The sequence below is a fragment of the Parasteatoda tepidariorum genome, chromosome 8, assembly GCF_982258835.1.
Source record: "Parasteatoda tepidariorum strain Cologne lab strain chromosome 8, Ptep-v5.0, whole genome shotgun sequence".
Taxonomy (NCBI): domain Eukaryota; kingdom Metazoa; phylum Arthropoda; class Arachnida; order Araneae; family Theridiidae; genus Parasteatoda; species Parasteatoda tepidariorum.
In genome coordinates this window covers 72,557,041-72,583,301 of record NC_141762.1, presented here as the reverse complement: position 1 = coordinate 72,583,301, position 26,261 = coordinate 72,557,041, and the positions used below count along the sequence as shown (strand labels likewise).

Sequence of the window (26,261 nt, the reverse complement as noted above, 5' to 3'; positions counted from 1 at the left end):
AATCATTTTAACTTATATACTATGGGGCTATGTCTACGCTGATAAAGTGTTTCAATTCTTTTAGCATTTTTCCAGTCCCAGTTGTTAAATTTTTAAAAAAAAATTTCCAGTATATTTTTTTTACTACCAGAAAAAATTATTGATGACTTATAATTTATATCAAGAGAGTAAATAGGTATAGTGAAACTATGTTTTCTTTCATCAAACACTTCAAATAAAGTTATTTTTTAAATTTAGTTTAACTAATTGAAATTCAGGAACGTAGATGTGATATTTTATAATCAAAATTCATAAAGATGATGTCAATTAAATTCAGCCTAAATAAGTAGTTTTTATTTATTTGTGAATCACTCTCCAACCATAAAAATTCAACCTTTTATTCCTCCAGCATTGGTGGTCCGTATACAGTTCCAGATCTTGTCTCTCGATTTTCTCTCAATAAAAGGAAGCTTTGAGGGAAAAGTCTACGAATTTCATACCTGAAATAATAAAGATATAAGAGCAATGAAATTTGACTTAACATATAATTAGAAGTTGCCATATCAAGTACTTAAAACTCATCGAATCAAAAAAGGTTAAGACTGAAGTAACTTGTATCTGAATTCTAGATTATCTTAAATTTAGAACGTAGGTTATTAAAATATGCTCGCAGTACTTCAAAAATGACAATGTTTTGTACAAATCTGAAGTAGCTTGTATCTGAATTCTATATTATCTTAAATTTAGAACGTAGGTTATTAAAATATGTTCGCAGTACTTCAAAAATGATTATCTTTTGTACAAAGTTTTAATCAAGTTAAAAGTATAGTTTTACAAGGTAAAAGTATATATATTTGATGGGAGAACAACAGTTTCTAATACATCGGATACATCTTTATCCTTGGTGAAAAGTTTTCCCTATCCTACTAATTAAAAGAATAAACTATGACAGTTATTGCTCCATTATTCTTTCCCTTCTGGTCTGTAAGTATTCAAAGGATTTGGAAACAATATTAACCTGGAATGTATCGAATATTTTATGGAGAACCCATTGTCTCAGAAATGGTCAATTCTTGGTAATGTATTGGTCAATAATTAGTAACTTAAGCTAAGTATATTGTGGCTAAAGATATATTTGAGGCTACACTGAATTAATTAATGACATGCTACAAAAAACAAAAAACGAATGTTCGAAGTAAATTCTGAAAAAGATAACAGTCAGATTTTATGTGCTTTTTTCAAGAATATGTAATGATAAAAGGAATCTACTGAGGAAACCTTCTTAATACGAGATACTTATAGTGTTTGCGACGTTCAAAAAAAAATTTCAAATAAGCCTAATTAATCACCTTTAATCACCTTTTTCCACTGTCTTTCGGAATATTTTTATGAGTGTGCTATATAGTTTCTGTACAGGAAAAACTCCCTTTGCTACAAAGTCTAATGCTGCCTCCTGCTATTTATGGTTGATTAAATGCATTGTTTGTCTATAGTAAGAACTCCCCTAACCATTCGCCTGGACCCATGGTGGTGACTATAGTAAAAAAGTATAACTATTTCAAGTAGGAGTATGGGGTCATTTTGCTTAGGGCAAGTTTTGGCTCGTGTCGGCGAGAAAAAAGGAGTATTTTGCTCCGGTCTATTGTGTTAGCCCTAGAGTGAAGAGAAGCTACTCTTCCTGAAGTGAGCTATTCCTGTTTTCATCGCAGTAGACGGTCTCTGACTTTGAGGCGGGGGGAGTTCGTAAGCCTAAAACAAATTTAGCAAAATTAGTACCTCAGCATTATAAAAAGTGCAAGGCTAGCCATGTTTTGAGTCTTACCTCTTATTTGGCTATATTTGTGTGAAATAGCACAGTTTCTTATTTTTATTCATTTATTTACTTTATTTTTTAGTAAGCTTGCTGTGCTTTCCGAATTCTTTTGTTGTTTGTTTCGTTGAAAGTGATATGAAAAGAACGCGTTATACTGAAACACTACAGGTATAATAATATTGGATCGCGCATTTCTTCAAGCTTAAGCGGAAAAATCAGTCTGAAGTAGTCACCCGGGCATCCAACGGCAAATTTTAACTTCTTGACAGACCTCTAAATTTTTAACTTCTAAATTTTAACCTCTATCTGCAGTTAGCTTTACATGGTCAACCATCCATGGAGAGCTGTGATGCCTCTTGGGATAGAGCGTGCTCCTTCCAATGATGTGAACCGAGTTCGAATAACAGCGAAGGCAGGTTGATACGAATTCCACATCCGGCTTGCAACGACCACAGTGTTGACGTAAAATATCCTCAGTGGTAGACGGATCATGGGTTAGAGTCCACTTACCGTCAGGATAAATGTGGAATGTTTTCGTGTTTTCCTCTCCCCGCAACGCAAATGTGGGTTAGTTCAATCGGTCCTCCACGAAGGCAAATTTCTCTCAATACTTGATCCAGGAGTTCACTTGTCTTTTGGTTTGGGTTCAAGATTACAAGGCTACGGAGTTGAACGTTAGTAGTCGTAAGCCCAAAAAATTGGGTAGACTGTTCAATGATGGTTATGAAATAAAACAAAATAAAATCATCCATGGAAACAAGAAATATCACATTTGAAAGAGGGGAGCTTTTCGCTTCCCTGATTTTCTTCCTCCCACCAACACGAGCCAAAGCCCGTCTTGGATGTTGACCCATTACCCCAACATGAAATAAATAAATTTTGTAACCATAGTCATCGCCACTGCACCAGGCGAATGGAGGGGGAAATTCCTACCATAGACTGACTATATGTTATTTCCAAAGTAGCATAGATGCCATACTGTTGCAAAGAATAGACAATATTGTTAGTGTATGTAACATAGATTAAAATCATCAGTTACTCAATAAAAAATCAGTTATTAAGTAATATATAACTTTGACGTGAGCGATATTTTAGGACACGTGATTTAATACCAATAATATAATTTTTATTACATCATATGTACATTTAATTGATATAACAACCAATATAAATTATTTATTAATTTAATCTACAGTTGCTTTAATATTTTTTTCCGAGTACAAATTATATATTCTGTTGTGCATTGATTTAGAAATCATACATGGATTGTAATAAAGTACTTTTAATTCAAAACTAATGTTAATTAGCCGTGAATCATTATAGTTGTTTTACAAAACATTTTTCATTTTTCAAAGGACTGAAGAATTGATCTCAATCCATGGAAAGCTAGTATCTATTTTTAAAAAAATCGTCATTTGTTTCACGAGATATTGTATTTAACTATAGACTAAAGTCAACTATAAAAATTCAAAAATGAATAAAATAATACGTAACATAACAAAACCGCTGTATTAATTTACATCTTCCCACTCGTACCCTTCAAAATTATGAGGTGATCTTCCGTCTCGTATTTTTCGTGGCCTTTATATTTCCGGGCAAGAGCGTTCAATAGTAATACACCAAAAATGTTTAAATCAATCCATATCTTGTGGCCCGGAATATTTTTGTTTCTTATTTTACACACTAGATGGCTGCACCGGAATATTTTCAATGTAACTGGAGATAATTATTTTAAACTTGAAGCCAGCACTAATCAGTATGATATGTATTTCGTACTCTTAGCTTAGCTACTTATGATCTTTGTGAATATACAGGGTTTGTGTTCTGTCATGAAATATTTTTATTTTTAAATTTTTTTTTAATATTGTGAGCATTATGGAGTCGGAGTTACTTGAAAATAAGGAGAACACATAGAATTTAAAATTTCAAGCTAAAAAATTCCAAAAATCAAAAACGAATCCATATCTTTTTTATGTATAATAATATACTTGAATAAAAAATATAGACACTTCCGTGACTTTTTTCTTGAAAATAAAAAGATTCTTGAGGGGTAAATATAAATACATAGTTATTTTAGTTTGATTTAACCTAAGTTAAATAGTATGTGCAAGCTAATTATACAAAATAACAGTTACATATTTCCTAAAATACAGATTTTTTATGAAAAATAACAATTATAAGTTCAACTATATGCTACTTTAAGAGCATAATCACAGTCATGGTACTAAAGTACTCTCAAACTAATCAACAGTAATTCTCCATGACTTAAAGTGGCAGTATAACTAAGAGTAATTAAAGTCAGGTTATTGAATAATGATAAGCTGATTTCAGAAATTTTTCGATAGTTTACCCTCAGAACTGTAAAAATCAAAATTAAACAACTGACAGACAGAAAAGTGTATTTCATCTCATTCTTTTAAATCGCTAACTGATTTGCTCTTTTATTTCAGGAAAAATCATTAAGACCCAAATACTAAAGCCACTCAAAATCCACTTAGGTATTATAGATCAAATCTTCAGTCGTCATTGATTTTTCTTCTCGGCTTCGAAGAAACTTTCCTAGGGCAATTTAGAAGACCAAATCTTAAAGATCACCTGTTTTACTTTCGAGGATTTAAGGATGTAGCCAAGCGCAGGGGATAACATGTCACAAATAATTGATTTCCTTTAGCTCTGAACAGCCCTTAAAAGACGACATTCGAGAGGCTAGGTTCTTTCTGCGCTGGCGGCCATCATGTTTGAGGCAGGAGGAACGCCTGATGCAACTATCTTCTTCTTCTTTCTTTTAGATTAAAGATTCTTATCTCTCGAAGTTCAAGCACATTTCCTATCTGGCGAATGTGCTTATGAATATAGTTGAACTTCAAGAAATGTTATCATTCCGAAAAAGGTATCGATTTCTTGCGGGAATGAGAGTGTCTTTATTTTTCTTCTTGGTTCCAGGTGTTTCTGAAGGATGTTGCTGAGAATTAAGCAATGTTCGACATGTCGCCCGGATTTATGAATCACAATTTTTTTTTCTAACTTAAATAAGATTGTGTTACCAACCAAGGGAGCACCAGGTTGATCAACAAGGGTTAGGTCTCATTTTAATTAATTTCGATGATTTATATATATTTTTTTAACAAAATAAACAAGTGATAAATATACCATTTTAAATTATAAATTTCTCTATTGGAATGCAGCTGTTATTAATTATTCCAAAAATACGAGTATTTCGCAATACTTTAAAAAGTTTCCAAGCTTTTTCAGCCAAATATTATCATGCAATGTTGTAAGTGCAGTACTGCTAAACATTTTACAATAAATTATACGGGGGAAATAAGTCTGGATAAGACTCAATAGAATGGCGTAGTAGCTTTCTCCTCATCCAATGTGATGTAAGAGCAGGTTTTTGAGGATCTGCTGCGTGATAGGGTGCCCAAGACATAGATTTTATTTTATAACCGTCGTTGAACAGAAGACTCAATATTTTGGGTTACGATTACCAATGTTCAACTCTGTAGCCTTGTAATTTTGAACCCGATCCTGTAGACAAGGGAACTCCTCAAGGATTTTCCAACAAGGGAAATTTTCCTTCGTTAATCAGGATATAGATTGTCCTCTTCAGGGGCAGCACTCTTTGTTTCGAATCTCCGTTACGGCTGGAACTGCTCTAATTTCGTTTCGAAAGTAAATTTTAATTCTCAAAATTTACTTTAATGTAAAAATTACAGGAACTCCAATTGAAACACGAATTATCTTAAGTTCCCAGGTTCTTTCTATAGCAGAGTCAAAATTGTTTATTAAATATTTAAAACTGAATACATGAAACATAAGTTTTGGTCTTCTGAATGATAAAAACTAGAGGATAAACACTTATTTTAAAAAAGGCGCTATTTTAAAAGAACAGATTCTCGCGAATAATACCGGATGTTGTCTATAATAGTATCATTGATTGTCTGAAAAGTAATAAAATAAATGATAGGAAAATAGAGGATTTTACCATTAAGAGCATTGGTGTCCATGCTGCATTTCCTAACCATACATTATTAATGTGTTAAATACAATACTTTCCACTTATTTTGACCTAAGTTAATACAAAATAAGGAAAAAAGTATGAAAAGTATGTTTAATAAAAATTCTGCGTCAAAGGGTTCATATTAATTTTGATATATATGTACTTAGCTTAAAGAAGCTAAGCATGCAACATTTCTTTGGCTTACCTTAACCCAGTTCCTTCTCTTCTTTCATCTCTTTCTTCAGTTTCAAACTGCGATTCACGTTGCCTGGTGGATTCAAGTTGCACTCCGATTTCCTCGACTGGTTCAAAACCACTTATTTCATCTGGCACACTCTCAGGTGTACTTTCCCTGCTATCCTCTAACGGAATAACCTCTGATATATCCAAATCATAGACTCCATGGCTTATACTTGTATCATGCTGCTGCTGGTCTGATCGCAATACTTCAGTACTCCCATAATCATCTTCTGATGATCTATGTAAGCTTGGTTCACTATCAGATGGTGTTCTACTAGTTTCCGTGTCTAATCTATGATGTAATACAGCTCGTAAATAAGTCACTAATTCTTTTGGGAAAAGCATTTTTATATTATTGAAGTCAAATGTGGTCTTTGGCAGAAATAGTGTCATATATGATTTTTGAGATCTGAAATGATGTATGCTTAATAAGTTCAAAGTTGCAACAATTGAGAGGGCGATGATTGGGTAAAATGGCGAGCAAGTGAAAAAATATATGAGGATTAGAAATGTACTCCACAAAACTTTAGAAATCAGAAGCCATAGGAGGATCTGGAAAATCAAAATGATTATTAGTTTAATCAAATTTTTAAAAGGTTTTTGTAAAAAACAATTTTGCTACTCATCCGTTAGCTGGGTATCAGACAAAATTTTCTACGCAAAAATTGGTCTATAACTTTTTAAAGCATAAAGAAGGTAGTTTCATCCAAACTTGCCATTTGCCATGATCCTGTTAGCAACTGTGGACAAAAGGTGAATCTTTTAAAGAGAAGTTTATTTTCTGAAAAGCAACATGTTTATTAAAACACTAAGATTCACTGTACAATTTTGTTACGAAGAGACCAGCATTGATTTTTTAAAAAAAAAAGATCGAAATTTTAACAAAGAGAATTCGTGCTCATTGTTCTGCTTGTCATGTTATTCACTGTTTAACACTCTACAGCTTTTTGTATTACAGACACATAAGTGACGTATTGCTAAAACGTTAATGACGAAGCTTAACGAATTTCACCACATTTTGAAAGAAGCACAGCTAATCGACATGTACTAAAAACTTACACAATACAAATCCATTAATCAATAAATTTCAAAATAAATCTGGCTTATAATTCTGGTGAAAAACTATAATCTAAAATTTAACTATTAATTTGATTAACATCACATTTAAAATTTTGATAAAAAATTGAGTCATTGCTTAAATCCTGCAGCAGCCGTTAATTGAGCGCGTTGCAATATCGAAAGAGCCAACTCTCAAACAAGGAAATGTGCACTTTAAACTAAACCAAAGTTAGAACTTAAATGAAGACCGGTCAGTTAGTATCATAAATATAGTCTGTATTGACTATATTTTGGTCCTAAGATACCCCCAGTCGTAGACATACCATTCGTTTGAGTCATTAGGGTTAGAGTCTCATGGCCTGTTGCAGAACCGTAGTAGCCAAAAGTGACTTCCTATGCCAATAAAGGTTAGTAGATTTTGATATCATTGAAGAAATTCCTCCTCAAATATAGATTTATCACGCAATTTAACTTAACTCACTTTCATAACCAGAGTAACGAATAATTTATTCTACTATACTAATCCTATTCATAAAACAAAGTTGACAAATTGAATGACTCCAAAACTTTTGTGTGTTATAATTGTCAATACACTGTAAAAAATTCCGCATAAAAATACTGAATAATGTAACAACACTTTGAATGCATCATTCTTGAAATATAATTCTACAATTTTCTCATAGAACAATTCAGTGCTTTTAGGGTAGTTTCTGCTGTGAAATGTACAGAATATCAGCTCCTTTTTTGTTTCGTAAGACGTTCGGATTCAAAAGGTAAAGAATTCCGACAACTCGAGTGCCGGTAGCTTTTATCGCAATTTGATCAATTATTTTATGCAGTGTAATATTATTTGGAAGTACTCTCATTACTGTTCAAGATAAGGTGCCTCCAATAAAAATTACCAGCAGATTAAGAGTATTAAATTTAGAGATTAATCAATTGCTATTAAAAGCGTATCTGGGCCATTTTCAGAGGAATAGAAAAGCATTTAAAAAAAAATTCTAAAAAAGGTATTTAATCTATTTCTTATAAAAATTTTAGCTGCGTAAGGAGCGCTTCGTTGCCATAAAATTTTTGATTTTAATCATAATTATAAAAATAAAATATTAACTTATGTTCTCTATGGTTACCGATGTCCACTAGTGTTCAAATAAAAAAAAGTTAATTGATAGAACTTACACTGAAGTCAAATTTACAGTATAAATTTATATAATTTTTTTCAACTAACAGGTTTTCAATAGCTGTTGAATAAGATGATTAAAAGGTTGTGCTGAAATTTAGCTGTATCACAGGAATTATTTTAAAAATACTAAATTCTATATATTACACATTTATAAGCTAACTTCTTCATTTTAAAATGCTATTTAGAATTTTTTTAGAATATAAAAGTACTTAAAATCATTAAACATCAAAATAGAAAGTTCTTTGAAATGGCCCTTCTAAAATTATTCTAAACATTTACAACCATGGAAATTTACTAGAAAATATGGTACATTAAGTGACTACAGCGTCTTTTGTCTCGTTGTAACATCTTTTAGAAAGGAATTTGATACAAACGTTATACTGATTTGTTTTCATCTCTCGCAAAAATTTATAAAAATTCATAAAATATTTATTAAAAAATATATTTTTCAGAGTGTGATTAACATTCAAGTTACAGAACCCTTCGAAGGCAAAATTACGAAATTTTTAATTTAGTTCAGATTTATGCAATAAAACAGGGTATGAATACAATTAAAAATATGAAAAAAATACTTAGAAAATATATGGGGGAAAATGATAAAAAAAAGTCTAAAATTGAACTTTGTTAAAAAAAATTATATAGCTTTGTTGAAATTTAGAATTTTTTCATTATTTTTGTCTTATAATACTCATAAATACTCAACTTCGAGAATAAACTAAGAATTAGACACATTGTTAATGTTGAGATGTTTTACTCCGTATATCGAAATTGACTAGGCAAATTAAAGGAAAAATACAACTAGTCAATTTTATTCTAGCTGTAAAATATTTAGTAAGGCTTAACTCAACTAGATATATGCATAAAAACATTCATGCAAAATTATCAAATAATTTCAACTAAAATATTTTGAGATATTGCATTCGAAATGAAGAAAATAACTAAGAATTTAGTGTTGAGAAAAATGACAAGAAATTCACAATTATCAATGTAATAACCAAGGTAAATTTTTCCTTTGTTCAGTTTGAGTTGAAAGAAAATTCAAAAGGTTTTAAAAGGAGGAAATTACTCAGTATTATTTTAAATTCAAAAAATGGTATTTTAGACAAAACCAGCATACGAAAGATAGAGTGGTAATACAAATAAGTCAAATTTTTACAAATATAATATTTATTTAAAACTAACATTTCCATTTCTGATTGTTTCTTTATTTGAAATTGGTTTCATAGGAGATGTCAATAAATCTGTAAGCTGTTTTTTTTTCTACAAATTATAACAAATCTAAGAGAAAAATATAAGCACGAAAAATAAAATAAAAAATTAAAAAAATAAGAGAGAGAAATGAAAGAAAGAAAAAAAAGAAAGAAAAAAGAAGTACGTACCACTATCCAGAATACACTATAGAAACTGATGTTATAGTTAAAAGCATCTTTTACTTTTCTTATAAAAATCGAGATAAACCAAGTTGTAAATAACACATAGCAGATAAAATAACTTAACCAGTTAAGAAATACACTCAATTCTAAATTTTTTTTTATTATCACTAGCATCCATGGAGAAGGCAGATCAATTTCAAATAAAACTTTGTATAATTCAAACAACATTTTTAAATATAAATTCATAATTACGCAAAAGCTTTTATTTCTTTTAATTCACAGAAGTTAAAAATTTATCGTTGCTTGCAATGTTTACTATTTTATTGATAGGCATTAAACTATTCCATACCTAAAAAACTGTAGAACTCCTTTACTGCATTGTTACGTGCGATTTAGTAGATATTGTTACGTATATATTAAACAATAAAGTTAATTTTTCAATAATTGTTGTTTAACAATAATTTCGGAAAGCTAGTTAAAGTTGCTGGGAAAAGTATTAAAGTATTTATAGATTCTGCTTTGAGAATTAGTCACTTTTATAAAAACACCTTGTTGTAATGTTTTAAAAACAAAGTTATCATGTTGTAATGCAAACTTTTAAAAGTACTTTAAACGCAACGTTGATAGGATTAGGATTTTTAAACTTCGCAAAATGTCGTATTTTTATAAGTTAAATATCTAAAAAGGGAGAAATCTGCAGTAAACTGATTAAACGAGGAATTTTTGAAAGTTGAATTGTTTTGCCATAAATTTACTTAAAATATTTTTCTTCATTTTTTTCGTAAAATAACGATTAATAACTCTAACGCAATTAATACAATACTTTTAATGCTTATAAAACTATGCTTAGAAATTTGTTTAATCAGTATGGAAAATATTGTAATCTGAAACAAATTTACAAATTATAAAGAATAATATTTTTGGTCTAAACACACGGAGAAAAAAATTTGGTAAAATTGCCATAATTAATAGTAATATTTAAAAAAATTATAATTCTGGGTACCGAAAATTAAGTTTTTTTTCTACAATTATAGTTCTTATTAGCATACAATGTAACATGTATCCACGGTTAGTCTGACGGAAAGGGAACTTTAACCCATGATCCGTCTACCACTGAGGATATTTTACGTCAGCACTGTGGCCTGTGCAAGTCGGGTACAGGATTCATATATACCAGTCAGCACTGGGATTCAAACCTGGTTCTCCTTATTAGAAGATGAACGCTCTATCCCTTAAGCCACCGCAGTTCTTAGAGAGGTATATTATTTCAATTTAAAACCGTCATTGAACAGCTGACTCAATTTTATGGGTTTACGACTACTAATGTTCAACTCCGTAGCCTTGTAATTTTGAACCCAATCCAGAAGACAAGGGAACTCCTGGATCGAGAATTGGGAGAAATTTTGCCTTCGTGGAGGACTTTTTGATGGAACTAACCCGCATTTGCGTTACATGGAGAGGAAGACCACGAGAACCTCCCACGGTTAGCTTTGCAGCAAGGGGACTCTAACCCATGATCTGTCTACCACTGAGGATATTCCATGTCAGCACTGCGGTCGGTGCAAGCCGGATGCGGAATTCATATCGACTGGGATTCGAACCCGGTTCGCCTCATTGGACGGCGACAACTCCATCCCCTGAGCCATCGCGGAGAATCAACAACACGGTAAATTTTACCATTTTCCGGTAGTTTTGACTATAATTTTTTTCTCATTGTTATGTGACGCCAAAGTGTCGCAAATTTTATTTCATGGGAAGCAGCTCACATATTGATACTTAGCCAGTGATTTCTTTGCACATTTATGAAATACCAGTTTCATGAAGCGTAAACTTTTGCCATTTAAATGGTTTTAAAGGGAAAGAAATCCTTTTGAATATTGATGTTTACATCCGTTAAATATTTCTATTTTGAGAAATAGTTGCAAAGGAATTTTTGCAGAAGATAGCTGAAATCATGCTAGAATTTCAACGCATGCTTTCCAAAGAACTCATATTATTTAGTGGATAAATATAATTCTATGTAGTGGATGCATAGCATTTCGATATAAAATCGTAATTTGTTCCAATGAAATATTTTGTTTAAAACATTATCCTAGTTGATTCTGAACATCCTATAGATTCAAAACCTTTAAAATATTATTAGTCTTAAACTTGAAGGAAATAAGAATGAGCTATTTACTGAGTCATATAATAAGCATTTATATAAATTGGTCTTTCGATAAATTACATACTTTAATCGTAATAAATTCTCTGTTTACTCTTGATATTTAATTGATAACTTTTTGTACTATACTAAAAATATCTGTTAAGGAAAAAATAAAACAAAGTAACAGTGAGAAAAAATAAAAAGTGACTTACTTTATAGGTATTGGTTATTTTTCTTATAATTGCAGAAACGAAGAATGTCATGAATAGGATATAGGTGAGATAGTAAGAAAAATAATTCACAATAATAGTAAGCTCTAAATTTTGTTTAAATTTTACGAATACCCAAGGGTAGGGAAGAAAAGTTCCGAAAGTTCTATGAAAACCATAGAGTAAATCAAAAAGTATCTCCATAATTTTTTTAAATTTTGAGTCTTAAACTTTATCAAACCGAAAAGAAGAATTTATATACTTTACATTTTACTAAATTAAAACTGTATGACGATTTTCAACAATAGGTTTTTCAATCTACTGGTATATTGTTGTAAAGGAAATAATTTAACAATGAAATATTTCGGCCAATCATGTACGTTGCCTTGTTGAGTTATTAATTGCTTAATTAATTAGCAAATACATTTGAAAGACAAACACGCTGCTCTATATAGCTGGCTAGTTATTGATAGATAATTACATAGAGCGGCTATTAATTCCCAAGACTGAATTGAAAATGTTGTGTAAATTGCACTTCAATTCCATGTATTTTGAAATTTCTACTACATAGCGTAATATGCGCGTATGGTTGAATTAAAAAAAGTATCGAAAACGAGTTAAGTACAGTTTTGGAATATTTTTCTTTGTTTTCAACTTAGAGTTTTCTTAAAATTTTACTTTAGTATTTTATTTTTTTTATTTTATTTTATTTTTTATTTACTTTTTGGTTTAGGAGATTTTAAAGATTTATGGCTGAATTTTTCGTCATACTTTTCGGAGAAATATCATTTAGACGTTATAAATTCCGAAACTAGAAAATTATCTAAGGAAATTATCCTGATATGAAATATGCATATTTCATAACAATAAAAAACAAAATAATAATCTGATTTAATATTTTTTCTAAATAATAAATAAAAATGACTTATGTAATCGATAACCCTTTAATACCAAAATCTTAAATTGAGTGTGGAATAAAATCTATTTTTTTGAGATTCTCTCTATATCTTTCCTGAACATTATACCATGGAACTAAAACACCGTTACATAATTACTAAATGTTTTGATTTTTTTTTCAAAAAAAACTTTTTTATTATTTCCCAAGCTTTCTTTTCCGAAAGTACATCTGAATGTGTACAGCTTAGAAAAGAGTCTTGGCAATAAATTAAAGCGACTAATAACCAATACATAGATTCTTGAACGTTACTAGGCGAAAACTACTCTAACGTATACATTTCACTAGCATTTTTTTATTTATTCATGCTCGAAAGTGTCATATGGAACTTTCCCCTGCAATTACACTATCCTGGCCATTACTGAAGTTAATTAATAGTAACACAAATTTAGATTAAAAATGATGATTGGTTTTTTTCTTATACAGCTCCATGACTACGAAGATAAAAGAAATTATTATTTACCATATATTAATCTTCATTAAAGCAGTTTATGGTGTTTAAAATGTAACACTTTGCCTTCGTCATTATGAAGTGGAGTAGTGAATAATTGGAAGAACATCATCAACATCTTCAATTAACTAACTTTCCTGATAGGAATATGGTTTAAGGATTTTGAGGACATTACAAACGTCATAATTAAGAAGCATTCTGAAGGAAGGCTTTAAAATCTGTTCCAAAAAAAATTCAAATCTAATTGCAGTTAATTTGCAAATTTAATAAATTGATATGTAATTCGCACATGATTTTCAGGTGTTATACTATCAAACCTGGAAGTAAATAACCACATCTTGCAAGTATTTTTGTATTGATCACTGTCAATCTGCAGAGGATATGTGGTTTTGCTTTAAAATTAATTTGCCAATAAAGAATAAGCTGAAACAAAAATATAACATTGAAAGATTAAATGATATCACTCGAAAGCAGTATGTTTCGGTTGCATGAGAGTTTTGAAATTATCTTAGATACTTTCCTATTGCTGATTACAAATCTGGAATCGGTTTCTCACTCCAAACTACAGTTTTTTTTTTATTAAATGACATTTTAGTCTATTTTTTGTCAAAATGTACAAGTTTAAAAACGTTATATATTATAGGGCTCTCGTAAATGTTGCGACAAGCTTCAAGGAGAGTTTCAGCATTGCATCAAATTTAAAATTGATTTGAAACCCATGCCCGATAACATCACCATACGCAGTTAGGGGCACTTCCCTATTATTAACTGTTTCTTTGTGTGATTCGGAGCAAGTCATAATAGGGAAGCGTTCTAGCCGCTCGCGATGACGTTTTCGGGCATAGGCTATTATGTAATCTTAATCCTGATCACATGCTCTAACTCCCCCAGAAGTTTATCATAGCTCTTACGCTACCCCTTATTGTATATATAACGTATTTAAACTTATACATTTCGACAAAAAATAACCTGGAAATTTTGTTTTAAAAATTCTGTAGCTTTAAGATTTAGTTAGAAAACTCCATACCAAAATAAAGCAAGATCACGTTTTTCTATAAATGCAAAAAAAAAGAAAGAAAGAAAAATTCTACGGTAAAATTTAGAATCCATAATTTTCGAAGATAAAATGATGAATTGTAACTTCTCAAGAACATATCCAAAGTTAAAAACTTAAGTTTGTTTCTCATAAGCTTTTTCTGAGATGCATTAATTAATCTTAATGAACTAAATTGGGAAAACGCACAAACATGTGTTTGAATCTCAGCACTGATGATTCATAATTTATTTTAAGCATATGTTACATGGAGAGACAGCCTTTATTATTCATTTTGAAATATAGTAAAATATTGCTGAACAAAGTATTTCCTGATCTGCTTAAAAATTCTTAATATTTATTATTGAAAAAAAATTATTCTGGCATAATCAAAATTTTTAACATTATTTATCTTTCTATATTGCACTTTATGATTCAAATTACATATGTAAGAGTTTTTCTCTATTTAAAAATGTTTTCGCTGCAGCCACAAATTTATATGCTCAATATTACACCATATTTTGTCTTGCTGCGCATACCATATAAGACTTAGACACGTACAGTTACTAAGATGTACACTAAAATTAAAGGGAAGTGAATAATGAAAAAAAATGACATATGTTTAATATATGAGTCGCGATGGCTCAGGGGATAGAGCTTTATTCGCCTTCCAATGAGGCGAACCGGGTTCGAATCCCAGTCGATTTGAATTCCGCATCCGGCTTGCACCAACCACAGTGCTGACGTGAAATATCTTCAGTGGTAGACAGATCAAGGATCCCCTCGTCGGGAGGCTAACCGTGAGAGGTTCTCGTGGTCTTCCTCTCCATGTAACGCAAATGCGGGTTAGCTCCGTCAAAAAGTCCTCCATGAAGGCAAATTTCTCCCAATACTTGATCCAGCAGTTTCCTTGTCTTCTGGATTGGGTTCAATATTACAAGGCTACGGAGTTGAACATTAGTAGTCGTAAACCTATAATTAGGTCAGATGTCCAACGATGGTTATAAAATCAAATATATTTAATATGACATATATAAGAAATGACATATATCTTCGATAATTGAAATTTTTTTTCTTTTACTTTGTTTTAAAAAAGTACAACTGGGTGTCCTACAATTAACAAAAATGTAGCTACAAAATGAGAAAAGAAGTATGTATGTAAAATGTAAGGAAGCATGTAAGTGTAAAAGTAAAAAAGTAAACCAAAACCTCTTAGCTACCACCCCTATGAGAAGAAAAAAATTACGGTAATTTTTGTCGAAGCGCTTTCATAATGATTTTTGTAAAATGAACAATAAAATATGGCTTTATAATATGTGATAAAATTTGACAAAGTGGCAAAATGTGCTTATTTTTTCGAATTTGATTTTCAGTTTTATATTTTTTTAAATTAAATATGGGGTAATAAGAGATAAAGGTTTAAAAATATTAATTTCCTCTAAGCCGTTACCATATGAACTGAAAAATATAAAAAGAATGGTTTAAATATCGTGTATTTCAGTTTTTATTACATAGCATATGTTTTTATATTTTTACCAGAAATGCTATTAAAATACAATACGACAATTTCACCAGATTTTGCTTTTTAGTGCATGGCAGAAATTCGATGCTTTAAAAGAAACTTAAAGGAAATTTACTACTATAAAATTTTTCTATTTCATAGCATTAGAGTCTAGTAATATATCGACGCGTCATAAATCTCCATTTTTTCGTTTCTTAAGAATTATATCTTGATTATAAAATGATGCTAAATTAAAAATTATTTTATTTTTGCATCAATTTTCTTGAAATATGCTTATTACACGAATCTTTAAATTTTTAATCAAATAGTATTAGATGCTCTAAAAAACTTAGAGACTATTAGTCAAGTTTTTGCAAATACGAGGGTTGCTATTTATATTTCTGGCCTTGGCAACAGTAAGTGTTGCTAGGCGACCGCAGACGATTTTAATCGAAAGTTTGATATTTTTAAACATAAATTCAGCGGACGATTTACCATTATAACTTCATTTGTGTTGTTGACAGTAAATTGAAAAGTTCTTCTCTTTCAAAAAATGGAATTGAATCGTGAACATTTTCGCGCCATTATTTTTCATAACTTTTGACGTGGATTTTCAAGACAAGAGTGCTTCGATGAACTTAATTCTTTATTCAGCGATAAAGCGCCATCCTACAGCACTGTAAAAAATTGGTATAACGAATTTAATCGTGGTCGATGTTCGTTCCAGGACGAATGCCGTGCAGGTCGTCCAAAATCCGTAGTTGTGCCAGAAAATATCGATGCTGTGCGTGAACTGATAAAGCAAGATCGTCATGTGACATACCGTGAGAAAGAGGCGTCTTTGGACATTAGTATGACTAGCATCAATAAAATATTGCATGAACATTTGAGCGTAAAAAAAATATGTTCGCGTTGTATCCCGCGTAATCTGACAAACGCTCAAAAAAAGACTCGTGTTGATTGGTGCAAGGAAATGTTGGAAAAATACGTTCAAGGTATATCAAAGGCTGTGTATGACATCTACACAGGTGAAGAATCATGGATCTAAGCATATGAGCAGGAAACAAAACAGCAATCAACTGTATGGGTCTTCCAAGACGAGGCAAAACCAACAAAAGTTGTTCGAGGAAGAAGCACATCGAAACAAATGATTGCCTGTTTCTTCGGCATTAACGGTCATGTGGCAACAGTGGCGTTAGAGCAACGCAGGACGGTCAATTCTGAATGGTACACGACCATTTGTTTGCCAGAAGTCATCGGAGAAATTCGAAAAAAGCAGAAGAACAGGCGAATCATTCTTCATCATGACAATGCGAGCTCTCACACTTCGACTCAAACAAAGGCATTTCTGACGGAGCGAAAGATCGAACTGATGGGTTATCCGCCATACAGCCCTGATTTGGCACCCAATAACTTCCTCTTATTCCCACACATCAAAAATAAATTACGTGGACAACGATCTTCAACCCCCGAAGAAGCGGTTGATGCATTCAAAACGCATGTTTTGGTGTTACCTCAATCAGACTGGAAAAAGTGCCTTAAAAATTGGTTCAAACGCATGCAAAAGTGTATTGATCATCATGGAGAATATTTTGAAAAACTATAAAACCATTTTCGATCTACATATTTGTTTTTTCATTATTAGGCCAGAAATATAAATAGCAACCCTCGTATATTGCATTCTTGAAATTTGTTTAAACAAAGAAGCATAACATCATTGTCCTTTATGCAAATTTAAACTCTTGTCTTGCGGAAAGAGATTTAATCTTTTTTTCTTTGAAATAAACGTGATTGTTTTTTACGTATATGACTAATATAATTGCACGTTATCTATTTTAAAATCTCATAAAATATTTGTCATATCGTGCATTCGTGTATAATGTGTTATTTTCTTGTTTCCATAAAATCCCAGTATAAAATACGATTAATGAACTGAAAAATGAAGAATCACATCCTTGCAGTATGTGTGAAGAATCCCCTTGTTTAATATTTCAAATCCATACATCAGAGACATAAACTTAGATGCACAATTCCACAAAAAACAACATAAGTTTGAGAAGAAAGCAATCTTTCAAAAGTATATATCAAGGCAAAAATACCTCAAAAGAGACTGATTATCCCCATTCAAAGCCCGGGAAACAGCATTTTTTCCACGAAAAGACAACTTTCCCTCCTAGAAATAACCCTTTTCCCTTCCTTCCCGAGAATCCCTCTTACTTTTTTCCCTTATATTAACAGCTAGCTTTGTAGATGTAAAGCTGGTTTCATTTGCATATTTCTTATAAGAGAAGTATTCATATATGAATACTTTCAATACCATGAGGTACATTTTCAGATATTCTACTGTGAACTTTACGTAATTTTCACAAACAGCATTTAATACGACTTATATAGAAAGAAACGAACAATTATGAATGACTGTGAAAACCTCACGCAGTTATGAAATAGAGTAAAACAAAATATTTCACATATTTAAACATTTTTACATTTTTATAACATTTTTTTAACATTTTTCCCTCCTTCTTTGCATTTTTTAACATGTTCATTTATTTTTGATTTGATTTTTGCACTTTGCATTCCTTTTTTTAACTTTGAAAGTAACCGAAAAAAAATGGTCAGAACTTTTTTTTTAACATTCACTGAGTCAGTGAAAAGTTAAAGGTGTACAAAAAATCAAATGACATCAAAATTTATTCACAGTTGCTGGGATAAGAAATAATAAATACTTAAATTATACATGTGTTGAAAAGGTAAAAATTTTCATTGCGAATTAATAGATATTTTCATGAAATATCATTGAATCAGTTCAATCAAACCAATCTGTTAATTGTTAAATTTTAAGTCAAGGGCAAGAATGGGAAGAATTTCTTCTACAATACAATACTCTTATGATTCAATACCCTTTAGTTTTCAATAGAATGATCTATTTTTTTATATTTTAAAGAACTACTCTATAAAAAAATGTTATTCTACGGTATCATTAAAAATACGTTTACGATATAATTTTTTCGATAAAACTAGTCAAGTTTACCAGAGAGCTTTTGTTTTGATAGCTAAATAAAGCCTAATAAGCACAATAAATAGTTTTATGTCGCAAATACATTTTATGACAAGTTTTATAAAAATTATAAAAAAACAGGTTTGGGAAGAATACTTGTATTTTATATTGCATTTTTCTAGTTTTTAGCCTTTGTGCTGACGAGAGTACTTTTTTATAGTATTTAAAAGAAAAACGTGGCTGCTTTCTACGAAAACTTTCTGCTTACTTCGCTTTTTTTCCTTCAATTTTATTTATTACAAATATTTCTTCTCATAATCAATCGCATATTAGTTAATAAATTTTCTTACGAAATATTTTCAGAGCAAATCAATTCAGGTACATACTTTAATAACCGAAAATAATATTTTTTAGCCGATTCCTCCAGATCTATCGCAATCATACTTCAGTACTGAAATTGTAAAGCCGCCTTCGGCCATTAATTTAAAACACGCACGATTCAGCTTTACAAAAATTATAATGACAGTTCACCAGAGATTTATTGTGTTCGAAATCGTATTTTTAAAAGATTTCCATTTACTTCTAAATAATGATACGAGAAGTTATCATTTCGAAGAAAATAAGAAATATTTTTATTCGAACAAGGTTGTTTTCTATACGCTTCTCAATCAACTAAAATCTTTTGTTCGATATTTCTAAAAGAAAAATTGAATAAAATAAAATATATCTGAAATACTTTTAAGCAAGATATTTCAGTAGGTTTGCAGGATATTTGGGAAAAAAGCGGAAATAAAATAGGTGATGCAAGAAAGTGAGAAATGATCCAAATAGAGGTACATGATAGCGCATTCTTGCTTGGGCTTTCAACTCTGCGATGGATTCATTTTTCAATTTGATTTGTGGCCCAATGACAACACCATATGGCGTAGAAATATATTTAATATACTTATATTTTAGCTTACAGCTCTTATAGATGTGTGTGAACTATACTTATATTTCATTTTATTAGTATTTATGGGATTATAAAATAGTTAACGGGACAAAGCTATCGATAAGAGATGTCAGTCATATTAATAAATTTAAAACACTGCTTAAATATATATTTTTTTTGTTTTTTCTTTCAGATTCATTTAGTTCGATTCACATGATTTTTTTGTATCGCAAGACTAATTTTATTTATTGCAAACTAATTAGTACAAATTAATTTAATTAATTTCAAATTTTAGCACGTCATTTGCGTTCCACTGTTTTAATTATGCATCACTTTCGTTTCTGAAATATATAATTTTAATTTAAAAATACTAAACTTGGTTAAAAACATTTATCAACTAATTCAAAGAAACAATTCAATTTTTAGTTATATTTTGTTTCGAAATAGTGCTTAATAATTTTAAACATGCTCACTTTAAAGAAAAACAACATATTTTTGAATATTTTAATTCTGTTATAATTATAGTTGATTAGCTGTTATAAACAACAAAAAAGTAGAAACACTGAATAGCGCGCGAAAAGAAAAAACGAAACACTCCGAATAGCTTTTAATCTAATGATTGAAATTTCACGACCAAGGATTCAAACTTTTATTATTAGTTTAGTACATTTGAACCCAATTGTTTAGTCAGGAGAGCGGTCCATAATTCGGAACCTTGAATGTATTTTTCTTTTGTACTTCTCTATAGTTCGAGAACTTAACCGATGACTTTTTACACATAGTTAAATAAATTCATTTATCCAAATATATACAAAAATTATCTAATTAATAAATATTCACTGCTTAATTTTTAAAAAAAAGTGAAAAAAATTAAATACAAGGTATACAATTTTTGAAAAATTTTCAAGAATATAACTTTATATGGCAAAATACTGAATTTCAGTGAAATCGGTTAAAAAGTTTCGGAGAATACGAATTTTAAATTATTAGATATTTCTAAAATTCTCTCTTCCAAAAGTTTTACATTTTGAGGGTAAAAAACCCAAATCCCTGAAAAAGAGGTATGTTTCTTCAGAAAAAAAAACACTTTCGCGTCTGGTTTCATGTCGTGATGTCGCCAGCTGTAACTAATTAGCATATTTGAAAGTATCTCCTTGAACGATACAGAATGAGTCCTCGTAGGCGAAAACTAGATTAATAGATCAAAAGTTATCCAGAGTGGTTCATTTGCTTTCACACTGTAGATTCAGAAGAATAAAAAAATACATTACAGAAATATATGGATATACTATTGGAAAATATGTGGCTGGGTGGCGCAGTTGGTTTGTCGTCGGCCTTCTGAGCCCAAGTTTGCGGGTTCTATCTCCGGCCCAGACATCGCGGATTTTCGGGATGCAGAAAATCCTCAGCGGCCATGTCGTATGATTATGCGGCATGTAAAAGATCCCTGGAGTGCCTTATTGGCTCTTGGCATTTCTGGCAAAATTAAATTCCTAGTGCACCTTAGCATCCAAATAGAGTCTCGATGCTGCCATCTCGTGTGGCAGAAACTAGACGTACAAATTAACATGACCGACGGTATCTCACCCATTGTGGTGGTCCTGAAGGAGTGGATACCACCTCTGGAGAACGCACTAGGTCTGCTTATCGGCAAGACCGATTGTGCAGCTCATTGGAAACAAACAAAAAAAAACTATTGGAAAATATTATTGTTATTGGTATTATAAAATGTTACAGTTATTACAACAATTAAATTCATTGATCAATAAGATTCATCCTCAATCTATGAAATCCATCAAGACCAATCCAATTGTTTTAAAAGCTATGAAGAATAATTGAAACAAAAAGGTTAGTATTTATTTCTTTAAAGTTGGAACAGCAAATCATATTGAATTTTGAAATAGATATAAGATAGTTTCTTGTCTTAAGTTTCAGAAATTACTCATTCAAACTTATAAATTTTATCAAATGAATATGCTACACTATTTTAAAAGATAATTAAACTAAGTCCTTTATCTTGAGTTTAGCTAAAGTACCAGGTCAATTTTTGAAAATTTACGGATAATGTGCTCACATAATTAAGCACATTTTAATATTTGTCGAAACAAAAATATTAGTAAATATCTATAAAATATTAGTATATACCTTTAAAATATAGCTAATTATATGCACATTTGCGTAAGTTAAAAATAGTCAAGACTTCAAATTAAAAATCTTAACAGAAAAGTAATGCTAGATTTTAGTTGAACCTACACTGAGAAAAAATATTGTAAAAAACAGAAAATGGTACAACTTACAGTGTTGTGTGTATTAAAATGCTCGGCGTTTTGACAGAAGCGTTTTAGTTATACATTTTTAAAAGCAACAATGAAATACAGTTTCATGACGTATGACAAAATTTCAAAAATGTGGTTAACCTTGGTAATTTTATCATGATACCTTAAGACATGACGTAGAAATCTTTTTTTTAGTTATATTTACCCTTTCAATTTTATTTGCTGATTGTGTGATAATAAAAACTATAATTTTGCAAACCGGAATTTCCTGTAAGCCGTTACCAAAGGAACGGTAAAATTATCAAATGAATGTTTCAACTACATATTTTGATAATATTAATCAGAATTAAGAGTGCGTGTTTTTTTTTCAGAAAAATTTTATTTCCATATTCTATGATAATTTTACCAGCATTTTTTCTCATTGACCCGTTGTTCTTTTTTGGTCGCAGCAATTTTGTATTTTTGAAGCCGTTTAAAGATATGTTTAATTTTTATTTTTTTAACTACAATTTAATTTTCTTGTTTATTAATAATATATAGCTTCTTTGAAACCAATGAAAATCTAAAAAAAAATAATCATCTTTAAAAGCAAAAGAAAATGTATTTAATTATTTTATTTTACATGAAATGCCGAAACGACGTGTTCTTTCAAATAAATAATTTCACAATCGTATATAATATTGAAATCATATTCTCGACATTGAGAAATATTTTCTAATCCAAAAAATAATAAAATCATCTGCAAAACATATTATGCGTCATTCGGAAAAGAAAACCTAAAATCAAGTTTATTTTTCGGCAAAAATAATGAAAAAGTATTAGGAATTAATATAAAAAACTACGCATTTCTTCTTTTGAAATGAATTTCATCTTATTATGAAAGTATACCAATTACAATAATAAATTTAATGGATGAGAATATAATATTTATGTTTTTAACTAAAAGAAAAGAGTAATAATGTATCACAAAAGTGAAATAAAGTAATTAAAAAACCTAAATTTCAAATAATACTTTATTTTGCATAAAAAATTTATTTAACAACAAAACTTTTTGCTAAAATTTGTTTTGAGTATTCGAGTTTTAACTAAAAATAAACAAAAATTACCACTTCAAAGTAAAAGAAACACAACGAGAATAAAAAGCAATGAATTAGAAGAAAATTAATTTATTACTTAAAAGCAACGAAATAATAAAATAAATCTTTCTAAACACTAACAGCAACTAATTAGTGGTGATTTTTTAAACTTAACTTGCTGTTTTTTTAAATTAGTACTTTAAAAAGTAGAATAGTTGAAATAGAAATTCGCATTAGCAGGGTCTTCGCATATTTAATTTACAAATTAATTTCATTAACGTTATTTTTAAAGTTTTACTGGAAAAGAAATACTATGTTTTCTTCTTTTTTTAACAAAGCACTGTTATTTCATTTGCGAGAAATTACTTCATATTATTATTTTAATATTGGTTTTTCTAGGGTTTCAATTAAAAAAGATATGATAGCTAATATCTTATAAACTTGTAAAAAACTAAGCAAAATAAGATTTCTAAACCAAATGATTACTACAACTGCATAAAATAATTTTAGCATAAATATAAATATTTGCACTAGTTAAAAAAATATAAGAGATTAGAAGTGCCTATTAATTGAAAATTCTTAATTTATCTGATATCAATCTTTACTAATCTGGTCAATAGAATCATTAAATGTTTTTCATTATAAAATCATTAAATTAAATTTTCATTAAATTCTTTTCATTATAAAATCATTAAATTAAATTTTCATTAAATGTTTTTCATTATAAAGTCATTAAATTAAACTTTCATTAAATGTAATCATTATAAAATAATTTTCAAGCAAAATTTTAATTATAACAAGGAGAAAATGGCCCAAACAGATCGTTAAAAATGTTTCAAAGATACTAAACTTGGAAACAGCAAGCTCTTCTGTCGATTTATGCATTTTCATAGAGAAGGTGAATTTATTTAAAAAAAGTAGAATAACCATAAATTATTAGGAACTCCATTATCAAGGGGTACTGGCCTTCCACCAAATACTCTGAAGCTTGGGGGTAGTGGGAACAATATCTCTCTGCCGTCTTCCACAGTTTTGTGCAATTTGATCTTCAATTTATTAAAATACAAGCCATTCATTGCATTAAACATGCGAGCCTGCACATGTATCTAAACAAAAATTTATTTATTTATTGTTACGCATCTGGATATACTGTGGAATTAGAGCCCGCTCCCTTCATTTAAAGTAGCGTTTTGACTGCTCGGTCTGGGAGGTCTCTGCAAAACGACTGATTTAAACGAGATACTTTTCTAAATATTTATTTATTATTTCAAATACATATACATGTTTGTGTGCCCGATGCAAATTACAATTTATCATTAGACTTCATAAAATTGAAAAACATATATTGTGTTGTGGATAATGCCTTAGCTAACGCGTATTCAAAGTAACCAGTAAAGTTTGGTGTAGGTAATGGAATTACAGACAAATACTCGTAAACTAAATAGCATTTACATAACATACCCGGAACTAAACTCGGTTGCATAAATCAAAACAATAAACATTTAATGGCGTCTACAATACAGAGCCCTTGAAGAATTGTAACAAAACAACAGTTACCAGCATTAGTTTAAGAGACGCATTTGGCCAGAACTTAAGACCCTTCAGAGGTATCTTCGTGGTGTTAAATTCCCAGTAGTAAGCCTGCCCAATACCTAAGCCAAGTACTCGAGAATAGACCAGTCTCAGTAGGGTATCAATGCTAGTAAGACCGTTTCGAATTGAACGCTCGGGATATAATTATTCAGCTAGCGTTTCTGCTAGCTTATCCTGGATTCGCATCTATTACTCAACTAGTTGAATGTTCACCTACAAAATTTATACTAAATATACAACAAACATTTCCTTCAAATCAGCCATACAAAAAACAAGTCACTTATTGCGATTATGACTTATTGTGATTAAGACTTATGCTTATTCAAAGAAACCAATAAATATCAGTAGAGATAATACAATTTCAAACAAACACCCACAATAACCCTTTGAAAATCTGATGAATTGAAATAAGATGAACTCTGTAAAACAAATCAATGAACATTTATGGGCGGAAACGCATTTGGCCAGAGCATCAATCTCTTCAGTGATACCTCCGTTTAGTTAAATCCCCAGTATTAATCCTGTCTATTCCCTTATCCAAATATTCGAGACCAGACTTACCTCAGATGGGTATTAATAAAAATGAGAGTTTTTTTTTAAAGCAACACCTGCTTTCCGTTCTCCTGGCACTTCAGCATCACTTTCATGAACGTGGAACGGAAATCTGCAAAGATAACTAAAATACAAATAGCATCCTACAGTATGAGAGCTTAACTAAATAATCGGCAAAGCCCTTTGGTGAGGATAAAAAAGAACTATACAGTCGCAGTTATGACATTGTTAAGAGCTTTCAGTTAATTAATGATCACGCTCACTTGATATTAAAAGCCAATATCAAAGTTTTTAATGCACCAAACCCAATACATACAACACAAGTTAGAGAACGGCATTACGAACGACATTACAAGTTAACGCGGAGGTAACGGGTTCGAATCCTACCATTACCATGGAAAAATCTTTGTGATGTCATTTTCAATTTTGCTCAATATGTTGTTCGAAGTGACAAGGGTTTATAAGTTGAACTTTTTAAAGAATTAATCAAGAATGTATTAGAATATGTAACAATAAAAAGAGGCATTCATTGCTACAGTGGGATTCGAATCTGCTTCTTCTTTGCATTCAATATAGGGCATGTCAGCTCGCTGCGTAACATTTAAGTTATTAATTTATTTCAACGTTATCCAGGAACTTGTATATTTACAAATATGACTTTTTTATAGTCGTAAAAGTTAGTAAATGTTGGCTTATAGCACACATAGAAATGAAAACAACTAACTAACCAAACCAAAATTAACAAGTTTTTATTAGATAAAACAGATGTTATAAAACTGAACATTTTTACACTTTCTTAAATTATAATAATACTGTGAAATTACCAATTGTTTTGGTAAATTTTTCAAATTTTACTTCATTTTCTATCAAACAGCATGGTTATAAATCTATAT

The 26,261-nt window shown here is 30.3% G+C and overlaps 1 protein-coding gene across 2 annotated transcripts; it reads right to left on the bottom strand.

Annotated features, from left to right (window-relative positions):
• Nucleotides 1-317: 317 nt before the first annotated feature.
• Nucleotides 318-25,530, bottom strand: LOC147806308 (uncharacterized). 2 transcript variants are annotated; one of them, XM_087149445.1, is made up of 3 exons: nt 25,378-25,530; nt 5,998-6,584; nt 318-479 (listed from the first exon to the last, which is right to left on the bottom strand). In XM_087149445.1, the coding sequence occupies exons 2-3, from the start codon at nt 6,423-6,425 to the stop codon at nt 377-379; spliced, it is 531 nt and encodes a 176-aa protein (XP_087005571.1). In that variant the 5' UTR covers nt 6,426-6,584; nt 25,378-25,530; the 3' UTR covers nt 318-376. The 2 variants fall into 2 exon arrangements, with proteins under 2 accessions (XP_087005571.1, XP_087005570.1); XM_087149444.1 differs by lacking the exon at nt 25,378-25,530 and adding an exon at nt 12,006-12,254.
• Nucleotides 25,531-26,261: the final 731 nt, after the last annotated feature.